Source organism: Vitis riparia, chromosome 18, assembly GCF_004353265.1.
Source record: "Vitis riparia cultivar Riparia Gloire de Montpellier isolate 1030 chromosome 18, EGFV_Vit.rip_1.0, whole genome shotgun sequence".
Taxonomy (NCBI): domain Eukaryota; kingdom Viridiplantae; phylum Streptophyta; class Magnoliopsida; order Vitales; family Vitaceae; genus Vitis; species Vitis riparia.
The window spans coordinates 12,962,383-12,988,046 of record NC_048448.1 but is presented as its reverse complement, the minus strand read 5'-3'; the positions used below and the strand labels follow the sequence as shown (position 1 = coordinate 12,988,046).

At 35.5% G+C, this 25,664-nt stretch overlaps 1 protein-coding gene across 2 annotated transcripts; it reads left to right on the top strand.

Annotated features, from left to right (window-relative positions):
• The first annotated feature begins 1,032 nt into the window (after positions 1-1,032).
• LOC117906648 (vacuolar protein sorting-associated protein 35B-like) lies at positions 1,033-25,519 on the top strand. Of its 2 annotated transcripts, XM_034819763.1 has the most exons (22): positions 1,033-1,349; positions 1,422-1,518; positions 1,607-1,730; positions 3,215-3,400; positions 5,485-5,572; positions 5,772-5,828; positions 5,920-6,009; positions 6,110-6,232; positions 6,933-7,007; positions 7,076-7,135; positions 17,587-17,703; positions 18,045-18,284; positions 18,397-18,462; positions 18,674-18,763; positions 20,025-20,114; positions 22,979-23,068; positions 23,500-23,568; positions 24,095-24,175; positions 24,260-24,367; positions 24,464-24,567; positions 24,819-24,932; positions 25,041-25,519. In XM_034819763.1, exons 1-22 carry the CDS (start codon positions 1,257-1,259, stop codon positions 25,249-25,251), a joined length of 2,373 nt encoding a protein of 790 aa, XP_034675654.1. In that variant the 5' UTR covers positions 1,033-1,256; the 3' UTR covers positions 25,252-25,519. The 2 variants fall into 2 exon arrangements, with proteins under 2 accessions (XP_034675654.1, XP_034675655.1); XM_034819764.1 differs by lacking the exons at positions 1,033-1,349; positions 1,422-1,518; positions 1,607-1,730; positions 3,215-3,400 and having other exon boundaries at positions 5,695-5,828.
• The last annotated feature ends 145 nt before the right edge of the window (positions 25,520-25,664 follow it).

Here is a 25,664-nt window from a genome sequence, read left to right as displayed (position 1 = left end):
ATTTGTATAGAAAAGATAATAATTGATTTGAGGTATTTAGAATGGGGATTTACAATAAAATTTTGAAGTTTTTAATTCCAAACATGACGGAATTTCTAAGGATTTTGATTTCATCATAAGTCTATGCTCATTGACAACGATTCTTTCTTTTATGTTTTTTTTTTCTTCTATCTATTCAAAAAGTTTATTACAAATGAATATTTTTTTTTCCCTTTTTCGATCTGGTAGGCTCGTGTATGATATGAAAGAAAAAAATGATTTATAATAATTAATATATTGTTTTTGGTAGGTTCCTACATAAATTCAATGAAAAAATCATAATACATAATTATTATATTTTATTAACCTATGTTTGGTTCCCTAAAAATTTAAGGTAAAATATATGGAAAAAATAGAAGAAAAAAATAGATTTAAAATTAATAAATTATTTTTATATAGTCATTTAAATTTATTTCATTTATTTTATTCTATTATATAAAAATTAAATAATTTTAAACTATATAAAATTTAATTAATTTTAATTTTATTTATTTATTTATATTTAAAAATTTATCTAATACCTATTTTATTTTGAAAAACATCACATGAAAAGATTAAGAGAGACTTATGATGAAATTTCAAATCAATAAGAACTAAATGTATTTAATCAAAACGGAGGTGAATAAAATTATGTGACTTAATTTTTTTTTATTTTTTTTCATCATATTAGGACAAATATTCCATTACCATACTAAAGATGCATCATTAAAAGGTTTACAATAAGTTCTGCATGTTGACAAAAAGACGATACAACCTTGGATACTATTTCTTTGAGACACTTCTTTTAAACGAGTAATGCTAAGCTTCTTAGTCATACTTCTCTTCACGTTTTTCTAATGTCAAATTTTTTTTATCCTTAATTTAAAGATGATCCTCCTCCCATCATCTGTAATTTTACCAGAGCGGTAAAAAGCTGGTGGTAAAAATGAAGATTGGCATCCCGGGAATCTCGTAGGTCAAGACAGACTAAGTGGGCACGAAACCACGGGCCAGTGTCACAGGGTCACAGGGTCACAGCCCCGAGCCACTGCATTTGCAGCGCAGTCTCGACTCTCACCCACGTTTCTCCTCCAAAATCACTATAGCCGTTATAAATCTGGAGCGGTCGCGGCTCACGTGATTTGCCTTACTGACTTTGGGAATTTATTACTGGAGAAATCATTCCCCTGGGAGAGGCGGTCTCCGCTGTGAAGGTCCTCTCCAGGCACTGGTAGAAGATGATATCGAACATAGCAGAGGACGAGGATAAATGGCTTGCCGAAGGGATCGCTGGGATTCAACACAACGCCTTTTATATGCATCGTTCTGTGGTAATTTAATTGAATTCTGAGTTTCCAAACCCTATTTTCATAGAAACCCTAATTTTCCCGGTTTTGATTCAGGACTCCAACAATCTCAGAGAAGTCCTCAAGTACTCCGCTCAGATGCTGTCGGAGCTTCGGACTTCTAGACTCTCTCCTCACAAATACTACGAACTCTGTGAGATCTTTATCATCGACTATCTCGCCTTTGTGCGCTATTTCGATCTTTTGTTTTGTTTGAATTTGAATTGCGTTTGGTGCATTAGATATGCGAGCTTTTGATGAATTGAGGAAGCTGGAGATATTCTTTAAGGACGAAAGCAGGCATGGTTGTTCTATCATTGATCTGTATGAGCTAGTTCAGCATGCCGGAAACATATTGCCTAGACTGTAAGTTTGAAGACTGAATCAATTAATTCTCCAATCGTGTCTTCTTCTTCTAATTGCTACTTTATGTGTTACTAAATTGGTGCAAATCCATCAAGTTCAACACCTATTAACAAATGGTGACCATACTTTAAGGAAATGATCAAATATATTGGGAACTTGTTAGAGCAGTTCTACATGGTCTTGGAATGTTATGGGTAGCAATGGCTTTAGTCCTGGATCAGGGCTCAGGCGGGAAAGTTCTTTATTTCTGTGCTGACTGTCAAACCAGTTAAGACTGCTGATTCATGTCAACCCAATGATTTTTGATAAAAAAAATAAAATAAAAAGAAATTGTGAAACTTTGGTTTATCATCTGAAAAACAAAAATAACTGATGCAATTATTAATCCAAATTCATTAAATGCAATTAATGACATAAACCCATTATATAGACTGGGTTGCTTCCAAAACCAGCACCTCAACTTCTAGAACTTAGATTGCTGGAAGATTCTAGAGGTCCAATAATTCAGTCTTGTCTAACTCCGAAAACATGGCCTGGATGGACAGGAAAATACCACTTTTAATTATTATGGATGATTTATGTTGAGATCAAATGGGCTTTTCCTTACTTTGTTGAGCACATTTAAAATTTGCTAAATGGTATGTTTTGCCTCATCAGAGATAAGCACTGCCAGAACTAAGTTCAGAGCTGGATCCTAAAGAATTAAAAAATAAAGAATGGAAATTTACCAGAAGGAAGGACACAAGTAATCATGACATGGGTATCTTAGTTTTGATTCAAGGCTTTGCATGAAATTCAGGCTGTAAAATGGTGCCCAAGTATGGCCCTCATATTTTTATCATAATTGTTGCCCAGTGTGATCTGCTTCTCTTGTTTTGTTATAAGTTAAAACTCTTTTGTACAGGTCTTAAAGATTAAACCAATCTTAGATTAAACCAGATCTGCTGCCTACAGCCTACTGTTCTTTGAAAGGTCTATTTTTCAGTAGTAGCTCAGTCAGTTCTATTCTCTCACGATTGTGAATCTCATCTTATTTCTAACATAACATCCATTTTTTAATAGGAAATATGCTGGTACTTCAAAAGTAGTCTACATTTTTAGTTAATCATTTATCTTATCTGGTCATGGATAGTGGCATACTAGCATTATGTTTGTTATGGTAGATATTGTGTTCATGCACAGCTAGTTAGTTTATGCTGACTTTGTTGTTGATTATGTTCATTCTGGTGCTTTAAACAAGTAATGTAGTCGTTATTGTAAAGTATTTCAGATGCTTTTGGAAATATGCAAGGAGTAACTCACTCTATTAACTGGAACCTGCCACTTGGGCTATTCAAGTTATTTAGAACTGTATTCTCCATCACTTTTTTTTTAATGCATGTCTGCTTGAAGTTTGTATTTTAGTCTGTATGTTAGCATATGCAATTTTTAAATATGCCATCTCCAATTCTAGAGCATATGAATATGTGTTGTTGATTTATCAGGTATCTCTTATGTACGGTAGGATCTGTATATATCAAATCAAAGGAGGCTCCTCCTAAGGATGTCCTTAAAGATCTTGTGGAAATGTGCCGTGGTATTCAACATCCTATACGTGGACTTTTCTTAAGAAGTTACCTTTCTCAAGTCAGTAGAGATAAATTACCTGACATTGGCTCTGACTATGAAGGGTAAGGAGATAACTCATTTATGTTTCTTTACTTTTCCTTAAAGTGGATCTCTTCATGTTAGTTGTTGATAGTTTCAAATTTGTGTGTTTGTATACCATCTATCAAAAAAAGGCTTGTATGTTTGTACACCATTTTTGAATTTTTGGTTGATATCTTTATATATTGAATATTATTTGGGCATTCAGAAAACATACCATAACCTTAAAAAAAATGGATATCCAAGAAATTACTAATTTTGGAATATCAATAAAGATATTAATGATACAATCAACAATGACAATCATGGAGGTGACAACTTATCTTGATAAGGGTTTGTGGAGATAGGAATTCATCCTTCTAAACAGTAGGAACTGTGTGCATGCATAATAAGCATGCGGCATGTGTACAGAGTGCTAAAAGCTACTTTCTTAAACATATATGAAGAATGCTAATCTATGTCCTAACATATGATTTAACCTTTTTAGTATTTTTTATCAAAAAATCTATTTCAATGCATTGAAATAGAAGTAAAAAGAAAATGAGAAATCCTTCTGACAAGCATAAACACCACTGTACAAAGTCTACAAGGTCTAATAAAAATGAAAATGGGTGTATACAAGTTCAAAAAGGCAAATCCATCTAAGATTTTTAACTAGTTAGGACAATGCACACTATCATTGAGGTAAAAACCAAATGTCCTACTCCACTCTTTGCTAACGTAACAGCCGCATGATTGCCTAAGTGAGAAAACCAATAGAAGGAATATTCCAACACTAGAGAAATATCAATAATTTGGTGAAACCACCCAACAAACTTCCATGGTCCTCTTTCTATTTTGGGTGCCTATGTGGACTTTGGCGAATAGATGTAGTCTTTATAAAGTTAGGGAGGAATCAACTAATCATGTCCTTGTTCATTGTGTTAAAACGAGAATTTTATGACAATTATTGTTTAAAGTTGAATGGGTTTTGCCTTCTATAGTTAGAAAAACTTTATCAAATTGGCAGGAGACCTTTTGGGGAGGAGAAGCACACGAAAGTGTCGAGGGCTGCCCCTTTGTGGTTATTTTAGACCATTTTGAAGGAGTGGAATAGTAGAACTTTTGTTAGTGAAGAACAATTAGATCAAGCTCTCAAAATCTCCTTCTTGTGCTCTCCTCTGGCTGTAGGTTATTAAGTCTTTAGAGGAAGCCTCTATATCTATTTTAGATTTTGTTTATTGGTTAGGCCTTTTTTTTTTCTAATGGGAGAGAGGTGTTTTTTGTTAATCTCTTCATCTCATTGCCCTTTTGGCACCTTTGTATACTTCTTATGTACTTTAATCGGGCCTTCTTTTGATTAGAAATTGTTAATAATACTCTTATTTGCCCAAATAAAAAAAAGGGGGATAATAATAGTAGAATCTTCTTATACCAGGGGAATGGAGAGGGCCAAAGCTGTCACCTACAACAAACCCTCCAAAAGGGCTGGAATCCCTGCCTCAAGGGCTGGAACCATGTCCAACAGATTTAGAAAATGCTTTTACCACTGTACCAAAATGGTCATTCAGTAACCTTCCAATCCCTAAACACCCGCCAAAATTTAGCTTAACAAAAACTATTGGATGCAGTAACCTTTGAAGAAGTGCATCCTTAATCAATGTTGTGGTTGTACCCACTAGGTTCCAATCAAGCAAAACAAGGTTGAAAGGGTGCCTACAAAAGCTTTACTATAGGAAACCCAAAGGAAAGAAAAGAAGTAAAACAGGTCTCAAACTGCTTCCACAGACCTCACCCATAATTAGAAGTCCTTGTGTTCCTTTCCTGCTAAAGAGTTCAAATCAAAGTGAGGCTAGCAATGCATTGAAGAATCCTACCTCAAGGAAGTCCTCCAAAACCCAAAATATTTTTACTATTAAAAAATGTATAATATTAACACATTAAATTGTAAAACAAGTACCACATGGATTTCCTCCCTAGAGGAGTATCATAAATGGTATCTTGATGGAGGTCTCAACCTTCAATACATCATTAAAAGAATGATGTGATGTATTAAATAATTTGGATTGGATTAGATTTGATTTTGTGATTAAGGACTGACTTGCAATTGCCATTTTTTTTTGTACAGAGATGCTGACACTGTCATGGATGCTGTAGAATTTGTACTACAGAACTTCACAGAGATGAATAAACTTTGGGTTCGCATGCAGCATCAGGTTCGTTGTACGATATTTCAACTGTTGTCTACCATCATTCTTGGACATACATGGCACCACAGTACTTGCATGCCATAGAGGTAAAAAAATGAATCATGCCGGCATGATTGTTGGCCATGCAGGTGTTATGGTCCTTGTGAATCATATACTCTTTGGTGATCCTGAGTTGAGGCCTTCAATCGGGCTTTCTGGTCTGCAGGGACCTGGCCGGGCAAAAGAGAAACAGGAAAAGGAAAGAAGTGAACTTCGGGATCTTGTAAGATCAGATAATCTGGGTCTATGTAATACCACTAGTTGGAGCAGTGTCTATAGAGAAGTTATGGTGCTGTCCTGTATTTTCTTTGTAGGTTGGGAAGAATCTACATGTTCTCAGTCAGATTGAGGGTATTGACCTTGAAATGTATAAAGATACTGTTCTTCCCAGGGTCTTAGAGCAGGTCTACTAATCTTCTCTCTCAGCATTTCTTTCTGATTTAGAAGCCACCATTACTGCTGGCTAACCATCTGTAGAATCTGCATTGAAATCTCTTTTCACAGGTGGTCAACTGTAAAGATGAGCTTGCACAATATTATTTGATGGATTGCATAATTCAGGTATTTCCTGATGAGTACCACTTGCAGACGCTTGAGACGTTGTTAGGTGCTTGCCCCCAACTTCAGGTGAGTACCATTGCTACATACTTGTGATCATTTCCCTTTTCAGATATTAGAATCTGTACGCCTTTTTTCATTTTTTATTTTTTTTATTTTTAAATTTCACCTAGCAGGCTCTCAAATCTAATTCTTGTTTTTCTGCTGAACTTTTAAAACCTTTGGGTTGTTTCCAACCCTTGATTTCTTTGTTGGATGAAGTAGGAATACATATTTCTTTACTTGAAAATGAATTCCATTATTATGCATCTTGGTTTTCCAAGATTTTTAAACAGAAATATACAGAACAATATTTTCCTAAATTCACGGTTGCTCAATTCATAGAAGTGAAAACCTGCTCAAACATCATAAGGATCATGGTATAGGCCATGTGCGTTTAATTGCCTTTCTTTACTCATCTATATCATAAAAGGGTTCCTATAAAGAAATTGTAACATGTTAAAATTGGATGTGTAAATAATCATGTAAAATGGTTAATCTTATGTCTCCTTTTTGGGTGGCATGGGTGGAGAAATTTTTTCCTACTTGAATGATGAAGTTTCCACACTAGGTAGGAAAAATTTATGCAGGTAGTAGAGTAGATTCTTGTTATAGAGGTATATATTAGGTACTTTATCAGGAAATCTTAGACTGTATTTGTTTCTTCTTCAAAATGGTAAAGACAGCCTATTGACTTATTTGCTTTTCATGACGTCGTTTTAATTCTCAGCCTACTGTTGACATCAAGACAGTGTTGTCTCAACTAATGGAGAGATTATCAAACTATGCAGCTTCAAGTGCAGAAGTAAGTTATCCATATGATACTTTATGGGTTTGTAATTTTAAGCTTCATTGATCATGTTTTTGGTGCAGGTATTACCTGATTTCCTGCAAGTAGAAGCTTTTGCTAAATTGAGCAGTGCCATTGGGAAGGTAATTAATCACTTCTCTGTTATTTCAATTGAACATTAAGTTCTCGTAGTTTTATTTTTTCAGTGTATAGCATGAGAATCCTGCTTTATGGCTGCCACTTAGAGAAATGCACAGTAAATACAGGCTAGACACGACCATATCTAGAATTTGTTATGTGGTTGTGTGAAACTTTCTGTTGTAATAGGAGGTATCTGTATTTTTTTTTTTGATAAGAAACCACGCAAGAATATATTGATAGAAAAAGAAGTACACAAGGAGGATGAGGAATCCTCCCTCCAAAAAAACTAAACAACATGAAAAAATAACAATACACTAGGCCATCCCATTGGAACTATTGGAACTACACACTGATAGCCAATCAAGTTGTAATACGTTAAAGGGGGTGCCCTTAAAACCCGCTGAACAAAACTCCCAAAAGGACGCAAGGAAATGAATGGAATCCCAAAGATTCCCTGAATTCCTAGCCTTGTCCTCAAATATCCTAGCATTTCTTTCCCGCCACACAACCCAGATTAACGCTATACTCGCGTTTTGCCATAGAATTACCCCTCTCTTGGACTTGCCAAATCCTTTGTAATTGATGAACATCATGTCTAAAATGCTTTTCGGAGGAACCCAATCCATCTTGGCTAGCTGAAAAAGTCTGTGCCACAACCCCAACGTCACTGAACAATGGAGAAATAGATGATCTGCTGATTCTCCTTGTTCCATACACAACTTACATATGTCAGGGCTAATAGCTTTGTGGGGTCTCCTCAATTGTAGCAAGTCATTGGTATTCATCTTCTTATGTGCCACAAGCCAGACAAAGGCCTTAACTTTGAAAGGGACTTGAGATTTCCAAACAAACTTAGTGGGGAAAAATGGAGATGAATCAGGCAATTGGGACAGGGCTGTAAAGAAAGATTTGACTGTGAATAAACTTGAAGAACATAAGGACCATGATCTCGCGTCTGAAGCGGAAGAGGATAAGTTCATACAATCTAGAGAGTGCATAAGGCGTTCTAGATCTTCTATCTCAGAATTGGTTAGATTACGATGGAAATTAAAGTTCCATGAGAGAGGGCGAGACGAACCAAAGATTGAAGATATTGGAATATTTTTATCCGTTACTACTCGAAATAGTCTTGGATATTGGTCTTTTAGAGTTTGGTCCCCCCACCACAAATCTTCCCAAAAGCGAATTCTTTCCCCATCTCCTACGATAAACCGAGTATACTTGGAAAAATCCTGAAAGCCTTGTGCTATGGCCTTCCAAGGACAACGGTGTGACCATCTAACTATAGTATTGGCATCCCAACCATTTGAGTGTGTCCCGTATATGCTAAGAATGACTTGATGCCAAAGAGATGTACTCTCCCTAGGGAACCTCCACAACCATTTCCCTAGAAGAGCACGATTCCTTAAAGGAATCTTCCCAATCCCCAAACCCCCTATAACCCTCGGCTTGCACACTGCTTCCCACCTAACAAGATGATCTCTTTTACCTTCCCCAACCCTTGACCATAGAAAGTCCCTTTGCATCCTCTCGATTTTTGCAGCCACTGAAGCTGGAATCTTAAACAAAGAAAGGAAGTAGCTAGGGATATGGGAAAGGCAAGAGTGTAGGAGAGTTATCCTACCACCAAAAGATAAGTAAGCCTTTTGCCATCCGTCTAATCTCTTAGAGATTCTCTCAATCACTGGATCCCAGAATCAACAAGCAGTTGGGTTCCCTCCCAAAGGAAGACCCAGATAAAGAATGGGCCAATCTGAAGCCTTGCAGTCAAGCAACAACGCTAACCTAGAAAGATGATTCTGATCAAGGTTGATGCCAAAAAGATTACTTTTGTCAAGATTGACCTTAAGCCCGGAGATTTGGCCAAACACTAACAATAAACTCTTAAGAGTTTGCAATTCTTCCTCTCTAGGGTTAGCAAATAGGATAGTATCATCTGCGAATTGCAGATGGGTCACCCTGCATCTATTTCTGCCTACCCTGAAGCCCTCTAGCAAATTTCTTTCCTCAGCTTTCAACAACATTCTACTCAACACATCTGCAACAATAGTGAATAGGAAAGGGGATAAAGGGTCACCTTGTCTTAAACACTAACAATAGTGAATAGGAGGTATCTGTATTCACAATGTGATAGACTGATAATTATGCAGGTTCTTTCATTGTAATGTCTATGGCATCCTTTTCATGGTCCATGCCTTTTTTTTTTGTGGAGTTATGCAATGATGTGTTACTGTAGACTAAATTTCTATTCTTGTTTTTCGAGAATCTGAATATTCCTATTCCTTTAACATGCGCACATGTGTGCACATGCACATGCGGTGCATCCATGGAAGTTCTATGATAGTTGTGTAGTTTAAACTTTGAAAGTTGGTCAAACTACCCATTTCTAAGCTCAGCATGTTCTTATATTGCCTTCATGCACATATTTTCTCATTTGTTGAGGTCAAGTTGAGTATGTGCTAGGGTCTCATAATGTTCACTTTAACATATGAAGCTTAATTCCTATGCTTTCCTGAATTTTCTTGAAATATTAAAAAATCAGCTATTTTACTCCCCGCAATCCTTGATGCACATACTTTCTCATTTGTAGAGGTCAAGTTGGGTCGGCGTTAGTGTCTCGTATTGTTCTCTTTAACATATGAAGCTTAATTAAAAATGTTCTATGCATTCCTCAAGTTTCTTGTGGTTTCCACTTTTCACAAAAATTCTAATGTTCTCCAACTTAACTATCCTTTGTTATTTCCCTTCATTAAATGAAGTTATTTGCAATGGAATTGGCATTGCTGGTTCAAGGTCATTGGTCCGGTTAACAAGCTATCAATCTATAACTTGATGAAGTCAGGAAGAAATTGGATGTCTGTTAAAAAGTCTGGAACAGTGGTTCTCTGATAACTCTTTTGTTTCACAAAATGAATTATATATGGTGAGTTTACATCCACTCTGATAGGGCAATGAGTTCCATTTGGGTTATACTGTTTATGTAGGCTTCAAGTTACACAAGTTGCACTTAGGAATTAGCATAATTGAATCCAAACCCTTAGGGTTAACATTTTCCTTGTGATCCACATGATTTGGTTATAAAAACAGAACTCAGGCCTTAGGATTGTGTCAGATTGATGGAGGACAAATTTTAGAAGGGATAAATCCTTCAGATTAGTATAAATGGATAAATTCTACTATCCAGTAGTATTCATGGTCCTAGATACGCACAACTCATTCCTGAAGGGGACAATGATGTCCCACTCATCTTTGGGAGGCCATTCTTAGTCACATGCAATGCCTTAATTAACTGCATGTTGGTATTGTTTACATGGGAGGTCTACCTGTTTTCATGTTTATATTGTTTTCTCAAAGGTCGGTTTATGCCAAAAGTTATTAGGTTCTGGGTAATATGAAAAGAAGTTTTACGTGAGAAAATTGTTTTTGGATAGGGCATTGCCAATGCCAAATTCTCTTCATGTTTACAAGTCCAAGTCTCTTCTTTATCAACTAGTTGGTCTATTTTGTTTATCATTATTGTAAATGAATAATATTTGCAACTAGCTAGTGAGGACATAGTGTGAATTCTCTCTTGTAGCAAAATTTCAGCTTAGCCTCAACTGCCTCTGGGTTATAGAATTTCAAAGCTGAGGAGTTTTCACCCAAAGGTCAAATCTTAGATGAGTGAAAGTGTGACAACCCACCCTTGTAGGTGTCATTCATGCAAGACAGTTTCTCCTCTCTAGTCCAAAAATTGAGACGGAGATACTATCCTACAAAAGGAAAAATAAATTGTAATTAGACTTGTTGTTCAACCATAATCACCAACCCTTCAACTACCCTCAATAGTCTGTTTACATCATGGATCGCACCCCTTCATGGAACCCTGGATCCACCGGTATGATGCACCATATTGTTCACTCTGCAAAGAGGAACATCTTAATTTAGTTTAGGATATCTTATATTTAGGCTTAATCAGTTTCATGAGTCATACCACTTCATATGGGATGTGAAGGTTTCAAAGAAAATCACCAAAAAGGCTAAAGAAAGCTCTAAGCTCTTTCCTACTTTTACTTAGGGTATGGCTTGTTATTAAAGGACTTTGCATCTTGACTTTTCCTTCTTCCAAGGTGTTTGAACCTAAAGTCCTTCTAAGTTTATAACAATAACTCATTTTCTTACTCTTACTACCTAACACTAACCTAGTAGTGTCAGTTGGAGGACCAAAAAGCATAGTATTTCTAGAAGAGAATTCCTAGTACATAGTCAACAAGAACTATAACCTAAGCTATAATATCAACTATGACAACCTACCCTTGCAGATGTCATCCATGCAAGATAGTGTCTCTTCTCTAGTCCAAAAACTAAGGTAGGGATACTATTTTACGAAAGGAAAATAAATTGTAACTAGATATGCTATTCAACCACAATCACCAACCCTTCAACTACCCTCGTAGTCATGACCTCGGTTTTCTTTTATGAATAATATTTCTTAGTTTTTTCTTTTGAATCACCTTCTTGCTTGTCACTTACCATGCAACTAAGCATAAGGTGTTGAAAGCATGCAACCAAACATAAGGTGTCGAAAAGCATATAATCAAGCATGAGGTTTTGAGAAGAATGCAACCAATCATGAGGTATCAAAAGCATGTAACCAAACATGAGGTGTCGAAAAGCATACAACCAAGTATGAGGTGTTTAAAAACATGCAACCAAGCATGAGGTATCGCAATGCATGGAACTAAAAGGACACTAAGCCACTTTCATCATGTGATACCTAACTAAGCATGGTGACTCATAAACCTCCTTCACCTACTAAGGATCAAGCACATCATCACATGTCATCTCCATGCATTAAGAAAGACACTAATCTTTTTCCCTTGGTCAACACCTTGATAAGTCATGCGATGGGTCACCTAAAAGCTCACTTGTTTTAGGTTCCCACCCACCCCTATAAATAGGAATGTTCATAGTTCACCTTCTAATAAAGGAAAGAAGAAAAGTGTGAAGAAGTTTTTATAGTGTTATTATTTCAAAGTTGGATCTTTAAGCCATAACGAAAGTGCTGCTCCAATTCTAGTTTGTAATTCTAATTGTGAGTGATCATATAGTGTATGATTTTAATTGGTTTTAGAATTATATATCTCATGCATATAATGTTATATGTATGCATTATTTTCCAAATATCATGAGATATGCTTCGAAAATGTGTACGGTTTGGGGAAGTTCTATATAAGGAGACTGGATTTTAAGTGGGACTATTGTGACCCATCTAGTCTTTTATGAGGACTTACCTAATATGTACTATTATCACTGATACTAATACTAGAATTATTATTGCGCTTTACATTAAAATAATGTACTATAAGATCACTTACAATTAGAATTACAAACTCAAATTGTAACAACACTTCCATTACGACGACTTAAAAATCCAACTTCAAAATAATGGCACTATAAGAGTTTCTCCATACTTTTTGTCTTTCTTGGTAGGTTAACACTCCTAAGGATGAGTGGGAACCAAAAGCAAGTGAGTTTATAGGTGACTTATTGCATGGCTTACCTAGGTGTCGACCAAGAGAAAAAAAAAATAGTGTTTTTCTTATTTCATGGAGATGATATGTAGCGACATGTTTCATCTTTGTAGCTACTCAAGTATGTGAAGTAGGTTCATGAGTCACCTTGTCCAGTTAGGTGCCACGTGATAAAAGCGATTAGGTGTTCTTTTGGTTGCATGCATTTCACCACATGACGCTTGATTTAATGCATTGTGACACCTCATGCTTGGTTGCATGTTTTTAAACACCTTATACTTGGTTGTATGCTTTTTAACACCTCATGCTTAATTACATGCTTTTAACATCTCATGCTTGATTGCATGCTTTCAACACCTCATGCTTTGTTGTATGGTTTTGACACTTCATGTTTGGTTGCATGGTAAAGGACAAGCAAGAAAGTGATGAACAAGGAACTTCAAAAATATTATTTATAAAAGAAAACTAATATCATTACAATCTTACCCCCCCTCCCTTCAACAAATTTCGTCCTTAGATTTCCTATAGTTCTACATAAACAAGTGGGGGTTATCACTCCCCCATCTCATTCTCTTTTTCCCAAGTAGCCTCTTCAATAAGATGATTGCGCCATAAAGATTTTTACTAATGGTACTACCTTGTTGTGTAGGATCTTCTCCCGATGATCTAAAATATGGACATGTTTTCCTCATAGGACAGTTCATCGCTTAATTCTACCCTATTTCTGGTGTGTTAGTGTTTACCACAAGATCTAAGGATGTCAATTGACATCCTTGTCTCATTAACCGATTTGCCTGGATTGCTGAGATCAAACAAGGTGGTCCCAATACTCCTTAGTACATAATTCCAAACTCAGGTAATCCTAGTATCCTAAACATTACTCTTTTTTTTAAATAGTCAATTGATGCATGATAAGCTAACCAATCCATTTCGAGGATAGCATCAAAGTCTCGAATGTCCAATAGTACCAAGTTCACTAGCAGCTCCCTCCTACCTATAGTCACCACACCCCCCCTATACACTGTGTCCACAATTACTACAACTCCCATAGGGTTCCTAATGCTCAACTCACAATTTAATAGACTTGCCACCACAAGTAAATTTTCTATAAAGGCAAAGGTAACAAAGGAATGGGTTGAGCTAGGATTAATTAAAACCTTAGCTCATTTACCACAAATAGTAAAGATACTTGCTACGACTGATGGTGTAGCCTAAAGGTCCTATTGAGTGAAAGCAAAGATCCTTCCATGTGCCTGACTACTTGTCCTTTGGGTACAACCCCTCATGTAAAAGGACTATTGAGAGTAGTTAAAGGGTTAGTGACTATGGTTGAACAAGAAGTCCAATTACAATATATTTTTCCTTTCATAGGATAGTATCTCTACCTCGATTTTTGGACTAGAGAGGAGACATTGTCTTCCTTGGATGACACCTACAAGGGTGGTATGTTTTTCGGTCCTCCAACTAACACTACCAGGTTATTGTCAGGTAGTGAGAGTAAGAGTTGAGTTATGGGTTATGAATTTAATAGGACTTTGGGTTCAAACACCTTGGAAGAAGGAAACTCGAGATACATCCCTTAGTAACAAGCCATACCCTTAGTAAAAATTGGAAAGAACTTAAAGCTTTCTTTAGCCTTTTTGGTGATTTTCTTCAAAACCATCATGAGAATATAACATATATATACATATATATACACACACACATGTATGTATGTATGTGTATGATCTTATGGCATTTACTATAGGATTTCTATAATCCATACTTAGGCCACGATTGGATTGGCTTTTGAGAAGCCAAAAGCTTTTTCTAAATATGAACCTTTTAATAATGTTTGGGAAGTTTTGATTATAGGGCTTGTTTGATTTTAAAACAGCTTAACATAGAAGCAAGGATAAGGTGGCTTCTTCCAAAAGATGTTTAGAAAATTTTTTGTAAGGAAACTCTATGCACTTTAATGAAACTTTTATAATACCACCTTTGCCACTATACTTATCAAAAAAAAAAAAAAAAACCACCTTTGCCGCTTTATTTTAAAGGGAAAAATTGAAATTTCAAATATATCCTCTTTTAATCCTAAACTATAATTGTCAAAGGCACACTTAAAATGCGCCTAGGCTCAAGTCACAACTGCTCCCTGGTTATAGCGCCTTGTTGGAGAGGCGCACTTAGTCTACTTTAATTTTCCTTTTTAGAACACTTTTATTCTTAAAATTTCTAACTAAATATTAAAATTTATATAATTTTATTACATTTTTATTGAATGCTTCTTTTAAATGTTTGGAATTTTAAATTTTCTTTTGTTGATTGAATTGGATTTTAGATCATATTTTATAAAATTGGTATGTGTCATAGGTAGCATTTCACTTCGCTCGAGTATGCCCCTTATATTGTGTCTTGTACCTAAACCATAGGTGACTATTTCACCTTAGGTGCACCTTGCACCTTTGAAAATGTCCTAAACTATTCAATCTGTCTAAATTTTTATTTCTGTTTATTTATTCTTTGACATGAAATAATACTGATTCTAATTTATTTATTTTTTCTATTTATACTTTTGCAGAAACTTATTTTATGGCCTCATGGCAGGGGACTTAGGTTTTTTTAGTTCAAATTCTAACTACATATATATTTGAATGTGTGGTTGATATGTATGTCTTTGTTTTTTTTGTTTAAAGTTCCAATTTTCTATGTTTGTTATCGTGCCCTCTCCACTAAAAACATATCTGGAAACAAAAAAGAAAGACTAATATATTAAGTAAAAAATCTTATCCACCGATCAACATCATTTTAATGTCAAGTTGTTAACATTCGAATTATTCAAATGACAATTCCCTAATATTCATTACAAAAAAATAAATTTATTTAACTTTCAACATTTCATGTGTACCATTGACAATAAATATGTAGTTGTTTCATGTAAGATCATTTTACCTCTCTCCCTTTTAATCAATGCGGTCTTAGAAACAACTAAAAATAGTTAAAGGTGACTGTTTTATCTTTGCATGATGAATTGTGTTGTGTATCATATGTATCATAAGATATACTTAAGATGAGATATGGAACGGTGGTGCATATTGATTTCCATAAAAGTTGTATTATATTGTTGTATTGTATTGTATTGTATATCATAAGTTTTTAACTACAGAAACAAGATACAAAGGAGTAGAATATTCATTTGATTATAGATGATAGTGAATAAGAGTTATTTGTGATAGGAATGGTAGAGACCTTAGTGTTAGATAAATATTTTAATGTGAGATAATCCTAATTTATTTGTTTTCTCTATTTATACACTTCACAAAAACCCATAGTTTTAAAAGGCTCAAGGCGCACCAAGGCGCAAAGTAGTCCTGGAGCCTGAGGCGCAAGGCGCATCTAAGGCGCGGGCTTTAGTGAAGTGAGGCGCACCCTATTTCCCTTTTATTTTTCTCCTATTTCCCCCTATTTTTCTTCTTCTTTTTCTTCTTCTTCTTCACTTCTCCAGCACGGAAGAGGCTAGGGCAAAGAATGGCAGTGGTGGAAAGACCAGAAAAGGGGTTTGGATGGAAGGAACAGGCCAAAACGGCGTAGTTTTGTCCTGTTTTTTTTTTTTAAAGAACAGGGTCCAAAACGACGTCGTTTTGGTCCCTGTGCACTTAAATGAACAGGCTCCAAAACGACGTCGTTTTGGTCCCTGTGCACTTAAGTGAACAGGGTCCAAGACGGCCTCGTTTTGGGCCCAGAAAAAAAAAAAAAAAAATTAGGGCTGGCGCCGCTGGTCGCGTCTCTGCAACTCGACTGGAGGAGGGAGAAGGAGAAGGAGGAGCGTGTACCTGGTCGGGCCGTCGGAGGCGACTTGGGCGACCGCCTCGCGCCTTGCTGGAGGCGAGCGCCTTGCGCGCTTAAGCGGCGCCTTCGTGAAGGGGCGTCGCCTCCCTTCAGGCGAGGCGCCGGAGGGTGGCGTCGCGCCGCCCCGAGCCTAGGCGCGCCTTTCAGAACTATGCAAAAACCTTTTTTCATTTGTCACAATTTATTTACATTTGTTTAGAAACTATAGGTTTGATTATAGTTTTCCATATTTAATCATTTTTATTTATATTTCTTGTACTTAAATGATTTGATGTGGACGTTTAAATCTTGAATAATACTTATGTTTCAGATGAATATCAATTAATTATAGAACAAAGTTTGAACCTCTTTATATTTTCAAATTGGTCAAGAAAACATGTCACAAGCATAAAATAATCATTGCAAGTGTATAAGATATTTATCAAATGTGCTTACCACACACAGGAAAAAAAGCTCTTTTAATAGTAAAAGCTCTTGTAAAACATAATTCTTAAACATCAACAAATAAGCCAAATAGAAGTTGGTTTAAGCTTGTGCTTTGCAAGCACAAGTAAAAGGCTGTCACAAATGATGTGTATCTCTCTCCTAGCCTTTCTTTTTCCTTCATTTATGGCTTACCTCTGATGTTCTCTGCCATTGCATCTTTATGCTTGAGAATTATTGTTGTCCTGTCAAATTATTGTTTGGAAAAATGTTCATTGAAAGCAAATGTAGAAGATAGGGACATTTCAGGAGAGAATAATAAATTGATGTTAAGCATGCAGAGAACAATAAATCAATGTTGTGTGTCTTTGTTTTCAAAAAATCAGTGCTCCTTGAAAAATTTATGTGCACCAGATATTTTCTCTCTTGTTGTACTAAAAACAGTTGCATCTCTAGTGCCTTCTCACTGTATTGGACTCAAGTCTATTGGATGCTTCTGCTTTTGAGATGCTTCGTAGGGAATCTTTTTATGGGTCCATGAATGAATGAGATGACCTTAGATTACACAAGCATTGCATCTCTTTAATTTTCTGTATATGTATGTCCTTAACAATGACTTTCTTAATTTAGAATATGGATTTGTTTTCACTAAATATTGAAGTTCATTGTTTATAATTTAATGTCAGGTGATAGAAGCACAGGTTGACATGCCCGTTGTTGGAGCAATAACTTTATATGTCTCTCTTCTTACATTTACTCTTCGTGTTCATCCTGATCGGCTTGATTATGTGGATCAAGTACTGGTATGTCCCCAATTATACAAAGTTCATGCTTATGATCCATTTGCACATGGTTTTGCTGACGAATGCTGATACATGATCTATAAAATTTTCTGGCTGCTGCACTTTCTAAACTTCAAAATACTACTAATCTGAATGCAAAATTTTGCAGCTGTTGCATAAAGTATATTGGAAAATCACTCACTTGACTGCTCAAAAGTTTTACCCTAAATTTGCATGGTCTTTAACTTTAGATGCTTGCCAGTTCCTTTGTGTGGAATTCAGAGAGCATCTTTGTGTAGCTTAGATTGCATAAATGAAGTTCAATGATGGGAGGTTTTCTTCCTTTTGATAATTTTTCACAGGGAGCATGTGTTAAGAAACTCTCTGGCAAGCCAAAGCTTGAAGATAGTAAGGCAACAAAACAAATTGTTGCACTTTTGAGCGCCCCATTGGAGAAGTACAATGATATTGTCACAGCCCTGACACTTTCTAATTATCCCCGTGTTATGGACCATCTCGATAATGGAACAAATAAAATCATGGCAATGGTTATTATTCAAAGCATTATGAAAAACAGTACTTGTATTTCTACTGCTGACAAGGTAGGCCTTTTTTTCTCTCTGTGTTATTTACAAGCAGTCCCCTTCAAAATATGCAGTGCATCTTTTTGACATTGTGAGTGCTGATTGAACTGATAAAAGAATCTTTTTGTAGGTTGAAGCCTTATTTGAATTAATAAAAGGACTGATTAAGGATTTGGATGGATTTCCTGTGGACGAGGTACATGTAAAAGTTTCTTTCAATTTACCTATTCGTATTGGTATAGGGATATTTGAATGTTTAGAATTCTCAGAGTAGTCCGACTATAAGTCATTGCTTAGTTCTATAAGTTTTATTTTATTTTTTCCTTGTACTTTCTTCTTGAATTATCACTGTAGATTTGGTATAGATAACAATCTTTGTTTTTCTTGTTTACTTTATGCAACAATAGCTTGATGAGGAGGATTTCAAGGATGAACAAAATTCTGTTGCTCGTCTCATACACATGTTCTACAATGATGACCCTGAAGAAATGTTGAAGGTAATTGATTTGTTCAAGGTTTTCTATTGCACAATATTGTTTTTGATGCTAATGTTACTAAATCTGTTCATTCCTTAAATCTCTTTAAATCAGTTAAATTTAATGCACAACTCTTGATTTGAGTTGCACTATTTTGCTTTTGAATATGTGATAATAACATAAATCAGCTGCTTACCCAATCTCTCCAAAATGAAGTATTTAAAGGATATCTGAATCCAGGTTAATGGTGGTTTGTGCTATATGACTAGGCTACAATTTTATTTCACTATGGTAGGTTTTGAGTTGTAATGGATCTTAGTTGTGTATGTCTTTTTCTCAAGGTTGGTTGTACTATTTAAACATGCATTTACAGTTCTGTTCTATTGGAACTTTGTGACTGATATGACTAGGTCAAAGGGTTTTTCTGCCACAAATTCTACTTATCACAGGTTTCAATTTGGGAATCTCTAGCATTTGACAAAAGAAAATATTTTTTCCCTACAGAACTTAATATGCTGGGAGGAAGAGGGGACTGGGGACAGGTTTCACTAATTCAGATACGGTTATACTGAATTTCCCTCATCAAAATTGAAGATCATGTGAAATAACCAGTGCATTTCATGCTGATTAAGTGGGTGTTTGGTAAACCAATTTAATAACTTAAAAGTGACTTAATAATTTAATTTAAGTTATTAAGTAAATTAAGTATGTTTAGTAACATAACTTAATGGTTTGACTTAAAGTCAAAAACAACTTTAAGTAATAAGTAAAAACAATTAACTTATTCTTAAGTACACATCTTCATTTGTCCTAATTACTTCCACGAACTCTTTGCTACTCCATAACTTCCATTGTTACTCAACCTCTTTTGCCATAATTATAATTTATGAGGATAAATATGTCAATTTGATGATTTAGTATAAGTTTTAAGTTAATTTTATCGGTCTTAATACTTAAAAGTAAGAATTAAGTAATAAGTTTTAAGTCAACAATGTAAGTGTAATTTAACTTAAAGTTAACTTAAGTCATTAAGTAATAAGTATTAAGTTTTACCAAACACCCTCTAAGTTTTAATTGGTGTTTTAATTGTATCTCATACTCCTTAAAGGTAGGAGATTAATAAGTATGTAACCATTGGTGTCATCTTACCACTCTTTCCCTCAATTCAGAAATATTAACCTGTATTTCACTGCTGCTTAGTTTCTGTTATGGTGTTTCTTGTTTCATTATGCTTTTATGGTCCAGCAGAAGTTAATAAATTTCATTATTTATGGTCTTTCAGATTATATGCACTGTGAAGAAGCATATTATGACTGGAGGGTTGAGGCGCCTACCTTTTACTGTTCCTCCTCTTATTTTTTCTGCTCTCAGAGTATGTTTCTTCCCTTTTCTGGATATGGCATGCTATATCATTTTGTTGATATACTCATGAAGGAACAATGCATGCATCATGTCTTTGAAAAGAACTTCAGGAGTGGAATTTTATCACTGGATGTTTATTAGTGCCCTGTAATATTGAGACTGGGTTTCAAGATTAGTTTTACAGAAGTTAAATCAAAAAGAGTGTCTAACATTGTTGGAAGAATCTTTGCTGCACATTTTAGATAGAGATATCTAGGGCAACTACACAAAAATTAATGCATTACAAGTCGTCAGGGTGACAGTTGTGAATTCAGATTTGTCAACTTAAAGGCTGAAACCACCTGACTTGAGGCTTAAATTTTATGCTCTCATTGCTTAAGCCAAAAAAAAGAAAGAAAAAAAGTCTTTGGTGATAACCTCATTTCATGTTCTTGTAAAAAACCAAATGGTATTCAATAATCTATATTCATATTTTAATGATTCTCTTATCAACAACATAACGTCAAAGTGGCCAAGAAAACTTCGAAGGTTCTAAAGTGTTCAAAATATTAAGCAATGAAGTATTTGTTAAGTTTCTTCAAAAGAAAGGAAGAATCAATTTTTAACTCTCTATTCTATGACTTAAGCTTTGTGTCATGGACTTAGTTGTTTCCTAAGTGTTCGTGCTGCACTTAAACAACTTAGGTCACTTGAAGTTGCTAAGTCAACCTTCCCCACACACTTAGCTTACTAGGCTAAGCAAAGTCACAAGACTTAGAAGTTAGAGACCGAAAAAAGAAGCAACTCTTAGGGAGTTTGGAAGAATGGAACTTGTATTGTATAAGAACACATTATAATGCTTGGAAAACTCTCAAGTGCTTTGTGTTTTGGCCAAATAAGGTCATCACCCATTTATAGGTGCCAAAGAAACTCTCTAGAACTTTGGTGGTTCCCCATAATTCTAGATTTCTCTAGAGAATTGTATCTTCAAGCCTATATACAAGCTTTGAACATAAGTGTTCTCAAGAACTCTCTGGAATTCTCTACACAACTTCACTATCTCTCATTCCCTTACAAAGATGTGTACATGCCTCTAGGTTTCTCCAAAAACTTCCTGCCGCCTTTTATCATTTTAGGCAAGTTGTGACATTTGGGCTTGTTTCTTCAAAAATAAATAAGCTCATCTGGATTAAAAATGAAAGAAACTAACTAACAATATTTAGTGTGCTTGGACATTTTATGTTTCATGTTTTGATGATGTTCATGTGCTTGTAGTCATGGTAAGTTGGTGTATTTTCTTATTTTAGGTATAAGGAAGGGATGGAAGGGCATGGTCCTCCAAATGGATAAAGAACTTTTCTGGTTGAAGTGCAATAAATGCTGAGGAAGTTCTGGAAGAACTTCCGCTACTAGTTTGTGTGCATATTCATTTGTTTCTGTGTGTCTGTATGTTACATTGCGTATTGTATATGACACTAACTTCTGAGTAATCTCTCCAATCATATGCCAGAAGTAAAACATATCGAGTCATTGTGTTTTCACACCATACATGACATGGTAATTTTTAGTAATTTCTCCCTGATTATATATTCAGAATCAAAATATGTATGAGTTGTAACACACATGGAGATGCAAGAAGAAATAAGAAAACAAAAAATATAAGTTGTAATGAGTCAGAAATCACATCAATGTCTGGGATTGTGGTGCTCCACCATCACCTGTTTTTGTTTGGGAAGCTCTGGAAAAATAAAAAAATCTTCCCAACCAATCAGCTCATTAACAGAATGGTCTTTGGTCAATAGTGCTGTATGTGTAAGCAAGAGTTTAAATCAACGAAGATTATTTGTTGTTTAAGCTCATTGATTTTCATTTTTTTGGGAAGTGTCCTAGGTTCTCTCTTTTTGCTAAAGACTCTTTGTTTCAATGGTGATTCTGTTAGTTAGGGATGAGGAGGCTGTGGAGATTGGCTTCCTTTGTTTGTTCTAGTGCATTTTTGGACAAAAAAATTACAGGAATTTCATAAGTGTAGACTGCACAAATTTGATATTGAAGGATGTCTTTCTCAAAGCATCCTTTGTTTGGTCAAAGGATTCCCTTGGGGTTGAGAACTCATCTCCTCTAATTTCAGTGATTGCTTGGTAAGGTTGGGTTTTTGCCTTTATGATTGGCTTTCGTTTATTTGTTGTGCTTCACTTTGCACACTCCTAGTATTGTGTTGATCTTATTAATGTCTCTTTTTTGCCCGTAGAAAAAGTCATAACAATGATAACTTAGCAGCATCCAGATTCATTGTCCATAAAGATATTAGTTAGGTTCGAATTTTTAATTATCTTTATTTTCTTACTTTTTTTCAGCCAAACTAGAAAAGGGTTCATAGATGGTCCAAGATTCAAGAAATAAGATAAAAACTTGATCTTAATAGATCTCTGATTACTTAGCTGCCCGGATTGTCAAAAGAAAAATGAAAAATGAATTTATTGAGTCTCAAATATGTTTTTTTTTTTTTTTTAATGGATTACCGAGGAACCTTCCATGGCCAAGCCCTTAGGACTCTCCGGACCCAAACTTCAGGGTGTTAACCGCCCCGCAACAACCAGCACCAGGTAAATTTAAGGTATCATCAGTGGCAGGATTCGAACCCAGGATCATGTGCCACTTATTGGGACCACACTTCCCAGTGTTTGCGTTGACCAATTGGGCTATCTTGTCAAGTTATTGAGTCTCAAATATGTGTTCTTTGACACCATTAGTTTGCCACTATTCTCAACTTCAAAGGAACATTTTTTCCCACAGATAGTTGGATCTTGTTTTTACAATTTACAGTAAGCATAACCACTTAAATTCTTCAAATGAATCTCAGTTTGACTTGTTCAGAACATTGTTTATGACTTGCAGTTGGTCAGGCGATTGCAAGGTCAGGAAGGTGATGTTGTTGGTGAAGAAGAGCCTGCAACTCCCAAAAAAATTTTTCAACTTTTAAATCAGGTAATTGGCCTAAGTGAGACTTATGAATTGTTGTTAAGGTTGTGTGATCAATCTCCGGATGCATCCAGTGTGGAGTCATACACTCATCCATGCAATCTTGTAATGCAGCCTCTGGGTTAGATGTTTTATATTTTTGTGGTTTTTCTCATAAATAACTGTATTCTTTTTGTTGATTTGTGCAACTTTATTCTAGGTTATGGTTGTTCCTTTACAAGCTTACTTGGCATGAATGTTTATATTTCTATTTAGATAGCTCAACATTTTAACTGATACTGGCTCAGGATGCTCTTTTCCAGTCAACTGTTGGTTGTGTTTTTACTTCAGTTACTTTGGGTTCTTTGGGTTATGTATTTCCTTCATTTTGCATGTCTTTATGGAGTGTATGTCCCTAATCCTTGTGCCATAGATAACATTGTTTGCTCTTGTTTTAGACTATTGAGGCTCTTTCATCTGTTCCTTCACCTGAACTGGCATTAAGGTTGTACCTGCAATGTGCTGAGGTATGCTATGACTTCCATTTGGTATTGTAGAAAACTAGATCTGGAAATGATTCCAGAAGACCCCCATAACTGTTATCTGGGGCATAAAAATGCTGATACTTGTTGCCTTTGAGGCTTGGTTCAAGTGACAAGGGGTTGGGTGGGGATTTGAGAGGCTCCAGGTTTGATTTCAAACAAGTGAAAATAAAAGTTACCTAATAAAAAAATTGATACATGTCAAGATATTATAGCTTTCCAAATTCAGTTGGGAAAAATGCTTTGGAAAATTTTGAAGGAAATCATTTTCAAAAATACAGGATGAGGTTGTACAGGCCTCATTGTTTCGTCATATAATTTTTGGCTCTATTATTAACATTTGCTTCATCCAACAACAATAATATGATACACATTGTCAATGATATGACACATTGTCTTGATTTTATTTTCCACTGAACAGAGTCTTTAATATTGTTACTGACTAGGTGTTGGTGGGCAAGAATTGTTTGTTTCTCTAACCTGTATTTATACCTTGATCATTGATAACCAGGCTGCTAATGACTGTGATCTTGAGCCTGTTGCTTATGAATTTTTCACTCAGGCATTCATATTGTATGAAGAAGAAATTGCGGTAAACATTCATTGATCGATCAAAAAGTGGCATGCATCACCCAATTATTTATTTTCTCAGATGAATTTTGTGCCTGGCTATTAGGATTCCAAAGCTCAAGTGACTGCAATTCATCTAATAATTGGGACTCTGCAGAGGATGAATGTTTTTGGTGTTGAGAATAGGGATACATTAACGCACAAAGCCACCGGGGTAGTAATGTTTACATTCTATCTGATTATTTTGACTTGTTGAACTTTCTATGCCAAAAGTTGTTTAAACCTTTTCCTCTTGTCTTTCATTGGCCAGTATTCAGCAAAGCTTTTAAAGAAACCTGATCAATGCAGAGCAGTTTATGCATGTTCCCATCTTTTTTGGGTTGACGATCAAGATGGCATTAAGGATGGAGAAAGGTGCTTTCCTTCAACCCCTCATGATAGATCCTAGAATTTGCTTGTGTGGTCTTATTTCATGTTTACTCTGCATCTTGGGTGTTCTCAATTAAAGAAATAACTTGTGTAGAGTTCCTTACCTTCTCTTGTTGTTAAGTGGTTTGTTTCCCTTGGCACCAGGCCTTTAGTTCATGGCAAAGGAATTTGTACTCTTATTAATTAGTGGAAACCAAAGAAGTTTTTATGATTACAAGGAGTTTCTGGAATTACAGGGTCATGCTTTGCCTAAAGCGTGCATTAAGGATTGCCAATGCTGCTCAACAAATGGCCACCGTTGCACGGGGTAGCAGTGGACCGGTCATACTCTTTGTGGAGATACTGAACAAGTTCGTTGCTTGGATCTCTACCAGATTACTCCCTTGTTAATTATTTTCTCAGTTGTTTGTTTTGCGTTTTACATGATGGGTGTAAGATTTGGATACATTATGTTTCAGGTACATTTATTTTTTTGAGAAGGGGAACTCACAGGTCACAAGTTCAGCAATCCAGGGTTTGATAGAATTAATTACAAGTGAGATGCAAAGCGAGTCCACTACCCCAGATCCACCTTCAGATGCTTTCTTTGCCAGCACAATGCGGTACATTCAGTTCCAGAAACAGAAAGGTGGTGCGATGGGTGAGAAATATGATTCTATCAAAGCGTGAAAGATGGACCCAGGAAGATAAGGGCCATAAAAGAAAATTGTTGTTTGAATTCGTTTTGGGGTTGGAAAAATGGTGGTATGGGTGTTGAGAACTGATCTCCTCGCCCTAAGGAAATGAGAGCTGTGTTTTCAAGGTACACAAAATAGTTTTCTTCATGATATCTTATGTAAACATTCATGTATTTATTAAAAGTAGTTGGTTGAGTGTCCAAGCCATTATTTTGTATGAAATATCTAATTTTATTTTATTTATTTGTTTATTTGCTTTGTGGTAGGAGAGATTTAACGGAAATATAGAGGATCAAATTTATGACTACTTATTGTGATTTAACATTGGTTATCATGCAAGAGAACAGAGAAATGAATAAAAAAAAATTAATAAAAGGGAATGAACTAAGCTGTAAATCAGCAATG